Raw genomic sequence first — 8,521 nt, 5'->3', positions numbered from 1 at the left:
ATTAGAGACGCAATACCAGGTACCACCTTGGGCGCTCCTGCTCTGTGCCAGGCAACGCGCTTGGCTCTCTGCATCTGTAATCTCAGCTATGAGAGGGGGTCCGACCTGTGGAGAAGAGGTGGGAGATCTGTGTTTATTTATTTATTTTATTTATTTATTTTTTTTTTGTATTGAAATTTTTTATTTTGCTAAAATGTACAAATAGAATGTTACAGTTCACATTCTATGATTTCTAAACACTTATCACTGGTGATTTCCTTAAGACTTGTTTCTTCAGATGCCTGATCTTCTGTGAAAGTCCAACACACCTTCCTTTCTACTCACCAGATTAAGTCTTTCAGAAGTCTTGCCGTATGTTTTCTTTGTTTGCCTCTCCATGCTGCTGCTTCATTTGAAACAGTTCATTTTCTAATTGTACAATAGTCCTTTCAATCTCATAATTCTTACTGACCAGGGATACCCAAGTTGATTCCATTTCTCTTAATTTAGATCCAGCTGTGAGTTGCATGTTCTTTCGCTGCCAGTTTAAATCTTGAATATGTTTCCTTAGCTTCTGGAGCTCCTTCTGTGCGTGTTCAATCATATGAACTAGATTCTCATTATATACTTTCCAGGCATTGCATCCATGCTGTGACATTAGTTCCAGGTTCTCAATTCGAACCGCTTGATGCTCTAACTGGGCCATAGAATTGTTTACACACTCTTGCCATGCAGTAATGTCATTTTTCTGACCCGAGGAAGGGGCTGGAAGTTCATATCGTTTCATACTGAGCAATTCAATTGGTTGTCGAGCAGCCAATCTTTCAAATTCATTTCTCATTATGTCAGTTTCGAAAGCGGAATAATCTGGGGCTGTCAGGTAGCTCAGGTAGTTCTTAGTAGGTCGGTATCTGCGGGTTTCCTCCTCCACCAGCGCCGCAGCCGCTTCTCGAACACCAGGAGCTTCATAACCCTGTTCAAAATACGGCAGCGCATCCACCACAACCTCTCCAGCCACCAAACCGGTGCCCGCCATTCTCAGGTCCGCCTGCATCTTCTCAGGAGATCTGTGTTTATTTGTATAACAATCCTACTTCCTAGCAAGTGTACAGAGTTTCACTGTGTGCAAACCACGTGGACATGTACAATATTCAGTATTTATAAGACCTGGTGAGGAAAATATTCCCATCATCCCTATGTAGATTTGGAGGAAAACAAGGCTTTGAGAGGCTGAAGAACTTGTCTGAAGTCAGACAGGTCCACCTATTCATAAACACTCTTACCCACTCTATTATAGTACCTCCCAAAGAGGGGCTCATGCGTCATGATGGAGAGTCTGGGCTTGAGCCAGAATGTGTTGAAACCCTGGGACCACAGCAGTGGGCTTGAAAGAAGCCACATTTCTGATGCCCCAAACTGGGCTCCCTCAGACTAACCTGTAAGCAGTGGCACCCCAGGGGCATGAAGGGCAGCACCCAGCTCTTCCAGGTGCGGACGTTCCCCACTTTCAGAGAGAGGGGACAAGGAACTTCCGTGCTTCCCTCTGAACATGAAATGACCCACCTCAGGACCTTGCGGCTCTCCTGCCCCCCGCACCTCCTCTGCAGCCTAGGAGGACCAGGGCTGGGAAGAGAGCGACGGGGGGCGGGGGCACAAGCAGGGTGCAGGAAGGGCTGACTGCCGTCAGGCACAGTTACAGTACTGTCAGAGGACCGTAAATGTATTTTAATTAAAATCAGAAGAAAAAAGTGAACTTTTGATTGAATAAGATATTTTAATATATAATACTAATATGTTCATCTATGCATCTATGTATCAACATAGTCAGAAAACACGATTTTCAGGGAAGGGAAAAGGACCCACCTCATCTGCGAAAGTCTGTGATGAGGTTGGTGTGTAAGAGTGAGGAGGAGGAGAGGGGTGTGTGTATGTGTGTGTGTGTGTGTTTCAAGACAGGGACTGAGGACCTAAGACTTCAAGCTCTGGACTCTCCTGCTCTCAGACTTCAGGTCCCAGGCTGCCAGCGTCCATCTCACTAAACTCCATGCGCCATGACATGCTCTGAGGAACCTGGAACCTGGAGCCTGGTGCCCACCACCCTGCGTGGATGTGCATTACAGGAGCTGCACCCCTCTTCCTGGCATAGTGTCCACAGCTCTGAAATCCCACCGAGTGGGAGCTGGGCACAGGGCAGCGGGACTAATCCTTGAAATGGCTCAGGGAGGATTATCCCAGCCTCTCAGCAGCAGCACAGCCGGGCTCATTCCCGGGGAGGGGAGACCAGAGCAGGGTGGCTGCCCAAAGTGGGAAGACTGGCCAAGGGCTGGGCAAGGCAAGGAGAGGGTCCTAAGGGGGCGGGGCTAAATCTCAGAGGTGGGATTATGCAAATCAAGCCAATTCCAGCCAGACATCCAAAGCTTGAAAAAGAAAACCCAGCTTGAGGGGAAAGAATTTAATTTATAAAAATTTGGAAGTACGAAATGTAAAATAATCCCTTAAGGTGCTTACTTAACAACCAAATCATTCTGACACGATGAACCGTATGTATAATGTTCCTCCTCCCCACCCCCAAGGCCCCATATACAGCCCCTTTTCTTTACCTGCAACCACACCAGTGCTGGACCCAGCAAATTCTGAAACCCTGCCTCTGGGGAAGAAGGGTGACAGGAGAACAAGACCTAATTTTGTGAGCTCCAGTCCGTGGAGGAAAAATGCCTTGTGATTGGAGCATGCTGATATGTGCTAATGCGGTAGGAGGCCCAGGCAGGTGAGAAGTGGGCCTCAGGAGCTGTGGTGAGTCCTGGGTGGGTGGAGATGAGAGCAGGGTCTGGGTGGGAAGGCTGGGTGACTGGTTAAAGCCCGACCTGCGTGATGCATCTGGGCCCAGACTGCCGGGGCTTACACTGTGGTAGCCATTAGTCATGAGTGGGGATTAGACACTGGAAACTAGGCTTCTGTGTGCAACTGAGGAACCAAACTATTAATGTGCTTAATTTTAACTAAAACTTAGTTTGAAAATTGATGCTCCATTCAGTTACTGGAAAAACAGAAGTGTGTGAGACAACTTGCGTATGTAAATTTACTTTTTCAACGTGAATTTTGTGAAATCTAGATACAGGCCACACGTTTCCAATAAAAATTTAGCATCCAAATTGAAATGTGGTAAGTGTAAAATACAGCAATATACTTCTAGGACTCAGTAGGGAAAAAAGAACTTTTTTCAGTTACCTCATTGATAAATGTTTATATGATTACATGTTGAAATGATAATATTTGGGATATGTTGGGTTAAATAAACATATCATTGAAATTAATTTCTTTTCTTTTTAAAATGTGATGACTAGAAACTTAAACATCACACCTGTTGCTCACACCTTGTGTATCTACTGGACGGCTCTTCCCTAGAGTGGTAAGAGGGACCTAAGTCTGGTCCATGTGGAAGAGAAGAATTAGCAAGGCAGGGCAGAGGCTCTCCAGGGTAGGGCCAAAGGTCACTTGATTGTGGGGCTGAGGGTAGGAGGGGAGAGGGGAGTGGGAGCTGGGAGGGGGCAGAGAAACTTGACCTGGCAATGTTAAGAATGTGATCAATGGGGCCGGCCCACTGTTTACTTAACCTTTTCCAAATTCCAGCTGTAGATGGATAACACGTCCCCACCAGCTGTCCACACAGGGCTACCGTGGGGGCCGGCTGCCTTGTCTTCAGCCTGCCCTGCACGCCAAGTCTGTCTGCTCTGACATTTGCTAGAACAGTGCCAGTGGGATCACGGCCCTCAGTTCTGCACCTTCTAGCACAATCAAGCGCCAAGCGTTGGGGGTGGGAAGGGATAAATTGGGAGTTTGATATTTGCAGATACACACTAGTGTATATAAAATAGATAAACAACAAGATCATAGTATATAGCACAGGGAACTATAGTCAATATCTTGTAGTAACTTACGGTGAAAAAGAACATGAGAATGAATACATGTATGTTCATGTATGATGGAAGCACTGTGCTGTACACCAGAAATTGACATGGCGTTGTAAACTGACTATATGTCAATAAATATAAATATACAAAAATAATTTTTTAATAAAATAAAATGCTGAATTATGCTAAATAAAGTAGAATGGAAAGATTGAAACAACACAAAAAGCCATGGAAAGAGAATCAGGACTTGATGTATTCTGAGAGTGCTCAGCCTTCCCACCCGGCAAAAGATGTGAAAATTAAGAAGTGGCCTCCAAGCACGTGGAACAGAGGTGAGCCATCCAGAGGAGAAACAGGAAGCATGACTCGAGGGTCTTTTGTTAGAACCTTGTGAAGCTGGGGGGGGAGGGTACAGCTCAGTGGTAGAGCTCTGGCCTCTCTGCCTCGGTTTCCGCATTTCTCGCCTCCCAGCTGCTCCCTCTCCTGTTCCCTTCTTCCTGATTACTTGCCTCTTCTCCAAGCCTGGGCTCTGCCAGGGCAGCACCCCTGACCCCTCCACACACACCGCAGAGCCGGCTGTAGGCTGTGGGCATCTTTGACTGGCTCTGTGGAGAAGGTGGACAGAGCCCGGAGTGATTCCATGCCTGGAAGCACCATGCTCAGACCTCCCTCTGGCCAAGCCAGGGACTGAGGAGTCTGTCCTTGGGTCCACACTCCGGAGACCAGGCACAGCCAGAGGTCAGGACTGCAGTGTGGGAAAACCAAGTGACCTGTTCTATTCCACTCCTAACCAAGCTTGTGACCCTGGGAAAGTCACCTAACCTCTCTCAGCCCCACTTCCCTTGTGTGCAAAATGCAAGTAATACTACTCACCCCACAGGGAAGTTTGAGGATTTGGCTGAATCACATGAGTATTTCCCTTGTAATTCCACTGTGCCAGGCACTGTCTTTAATTGCAGAATAAAACAAAGATGGGTTAGATATATGCTCAAAACACAAGGCAACTGGGAGAAACTGACATTTGAATTAACTTTTATTCAAGCTGAATGAAAAATGCTAAAGAGAGGTATATAAAAATGCACTATGGGAACAAAGAGGAAGATGGGGAGAAGGTTGAGGACTTTCAGAGGCTGTTGTCAAACAGAACTGTAACAGACAAAGTGGGGTGAGGACCAAGATGGAGGAGGTGGTGTGGGCTAAGCTACGGAAGCGTGAAAGGGGTCTGTATGGAGGGGTGTCGGGTGGAACATGGGCTGTAGTTCTTCCTTAAGGGCGATAGATAATACTCTGATCCATATGCTTTGAGCTGTTTTGCAGATACTAAAACCCCCACCACGTGGAAGAAGTTAACTGCATGCTGCCCACAAGCTCCGAGAAGCCAGACCAGTTGGAACCAGAAGGTTGATGACACTGACTCCTGATGACGTCACCACCACCCAGTCAAAAGGATGTCCATGAGCTGATCACACACCCCATAACCCCCCCCCCCATCCTGTCTTTGAAAACGTTTCCCTGAAAGCCTCTGGGGAGTTCAGTCTTTTGAGCACGAGCTACATGGACTCCTTGCTTAGTGCCTGCAGTGAGTGCTGCACTTTCCTTCCCCGCCACCCGGGGGCAGTAGCTCGGCTTTACGGCACGTGGGCAAGTGGACCCAAGTCTGGCTCAGGATCACCTTACCTCCTGGTAAGATGACCAGCACCACCCTCCGACCCGCCACCACTCTCTTCTCACTCCGTCCTCTTCACTTAGTGAATCTTATCTCTACTCGTGCCTTCCATTAAAGATTTGTTTTTTAAAAGTTAAGGTATAAATTGCATGCAGTAAAATGCACATACTTTCGTGTGCAGTTCTGAGAGTTCTGATGTGTGTCGTCATGTAACCATCACCATAATCAAGGTACAGAGCAGCCCGCCCCCAACAAACCCGTGCCCCCATCCCCACCCCTTCACAGTCAATTCACCAGCCTCTCTGCTCCAGGCAGCCACTGATCTGATTTCTATCATAAAGATTAGTTTTGCCTGTTCTAGCATGTCATGTAAATTGAGTTACGCATATGTACTCTTTTATATCTGATTTCTTTCACTAAGCGTAATGTTTTTCAGATTCATCCGTTTTGCTACACGGAGCTGCAGTTTGTTTCTTTTTGTTGACAAGCAGCATTTCACTGCGGGGATTCCACTGCGTGGATACCCACGGTTTGTTCCTCCATTCACAACGGCTGGACATCGTCATCATCATAACCACCACCACCATCACCCCCACCACCATCATCCCCACCCTCCCCACCACCATCATCACCATCGTCACCATCAACATCGCAGACACCTACTGCTCCAGGGCTTATCTTAAGGCTTTAGATGCGATAACTCATTTAGCAGTCACAATATTCTTATAAGATGGGTTTTAACCATTTTGCCCATTTTCAGATGAGGAAATTTAGGAGCTGAATGGTCAACTGATTTGCTCAGGGTCACACAGCAAGGATTTGAACCTTGTACTCTGGTTCCAGAGTACACTTACAGAACCACACCATTCCCATTTTATCTACCTACCTACCTACCTATCCATCCATCCATCCATCCATCCAAGTTCCATGCAAAAGTCTATTTGATAAGAATGCTTCTGAAAAAATTATTTAAAATAATAAAAATGTGAAAACTACTAAATACTGCCATTCAAACTGGAGAAGTCCCAGGGGGTGGCATGCTATAACTGCATCCCACTTCCTGGGTCATTCTCAGAGCAGTTTCTGTGGGTGGGGGTGAGAAAGAGTTGTCAGCGATCAGAAAAAGAGAATATTTTAAAACAATTTGTCAAATGTGACACCCGCAGCTTCTGGGGAGACGACGCTGTGTAGGAAAGCTCAGGCGGCTGGAAGTGGCTTCCTCCTCCTCCCTCTGTCTCATCTCCTCCTCTCCTCCCAGGAAGGCAGAGCTGGGAGGGGTGAGGGGTTGACTGGTGTAATGAGACTTCAGAGGGCTGAACTCGACTCATGAAAGAAAGGTCAAGGAAGGCAGACCACGGCTCAGCGTAAGAAAAATCTTCCTAGCCATGGGGTCGTCCTGAAATTGGATAAACATCTTGAGATGCAGGGGCTTGTTTGTCCGGGGAAATCTGGGGCAGACCCTGGTGATCAGGGATGACGCGGTGGGATGCTTGTGTCTGGGTGGGAGGGGGTCCTAGGGTCGGTGGGCTCCCAGGTCCTTCTTTCTTCTTGATCCAGTGACTCCACCTCCACCCCGACTCCACTGCGGGACCCCTGAGTTCTAGGGAAGAGCAGACCTGGCCCCTGCTCGTGGTCTAGTCCAGGGCAGAGAGGACAGAAGAACCAGAAACCAGGGTTACTCAGACCTGTGGCTCCAGCTCAGAGCTTCTCAATGATGCCCCACAGCAGCCCCTCGAAGGGGGAGGAGAATTCTCTCCCTGCCCTTCTCAAACAGGGCTTTCTAGAGTATCTCAAGATGTCGGGGAGGCTCATGACCTTCTCCAAATTCAAGGCAGACCGCTTACTGGGGTGGAGATTGTGGAACAATGGGGGAGGGCTGTTCCCACCTTCAGCAGGGCCCACAGGTTCTGTTTGGATCTGGACTTAGTCCTCAAACAATTTGTTTACCACTTTCCTTTTCATACAGAACATTCACAGGTGTGAGCTCAGGGGACACCACAACCGATCCATTCACAGGTGGCGGTGGGGACACTCAGAGAAGGTGAACTTTTTTAAGGACGAAACAAGACAGTGTGTCTGTGAAAGTACTTTGCTTGTACATGGCATAGCACGACTACCTGTATCACTGTATTTATATACACTTTATTAAAATGAAGCTGATTTTACTGGACATGTGCTCTATGCCAGACATGGGTCTGGTGCTTTGATGCTTTGCATCACTTAAGCACACATGCAAATAAAAGGTTATTGCTGACCACCCCGAAAGTGTTCTCTCCACATCGGACGTCCTAATATGTGATGCAGAGGAACAGGAGTAGGGACTTAGAATAGGAGACCTGGGTTCCAGTCCTGGTTCTGCTGTTACTGGCTGTGTAACATCAGGAAAACTACTCACCCTCTCTGAGCCTCATATGCCACATGTGAAAATTGTACGTCTTGCTTACCACTCACTGAGAATCAAGTACAATGAATATGTGTGATTGGACACTTTCTGCACTATTTATTGATCCTTCCAATATCCTTCCAACCTATGATGTGCATTCAGTGATTATTCCCATTTTACAGTGAAGGAAACCCAGGCCCCGAGAGCGAACTACAAATACTGGCTAGGATTAGCCTCAGCATTATTATATAACAATAAGGCAAACACTCGTGATAACAGATCCAAGAGGCCACAAGGAGACGCCGTGCTTGCTTACTTTCCTGCGAGCTGAGAACCTGATTTATTTACAGTCCTGACAACAGAATACACAGGAAGCACGTGTGAGCTGAGTTCTGGTGTGTATGGAGCCCAGAGGCCGAGGGCTGGATCTGCAAAGTCCCTTTCGCCATAGAAGGTAACATATTCCCAGGCTCCCAGGATAGGATGTGGACATTTGGGGGAGCCATGATTCTGCCTACCACACATGCAAACCATAAAAACGAGGCGCTGGAGTGGCTATCAGACAACCGCACATGGGACATT

The 8,521-nt window shown here is 47.4% G+C and overlaps 1 protein-coding gene across 1 annotated transcript; it reads right to left on the bottom strand.

The window, feature by feature from the left end:
- Positions 1–226: 226 nt before the first annotated feature.
- LOC105076355 (pre-mRNA-splicing factor SPF27) lies at positions 227–1,054 on the bottom strand. The gene has a single exon (XM_045524320.2). The coding sequence runs from the start codon at positions 1,031–1,033 to the stop codon at positions 338–340; it is 696 nt and encodes a 231-aa protein (XP_045380276.2). The 5' UTR covers positions 1,034–1,054; the 3' UTR covers positions 227–337.
- Positions 1,055–8,521: the final 7,467 nt, after the last annotated feature.

Source organism: Camelus bactrianus, chromosome 34 (genome assembly GCF_048773025.1).
Source record: "Camelus bactrianus isolate YW-2024 breed Bactrian camel chromosome 34, ASM4877302v1, whole genome shotgun sequence".
Lineage (NCBI taxonomy): Eukaryota > Metazoa > Chordata > Mammalia > Artiodactyla > Camelidae > Camelus > Camelus bactrianus.
This window is presented reverse-complemented; position numbering and strand designations above follow the sequence as displayed.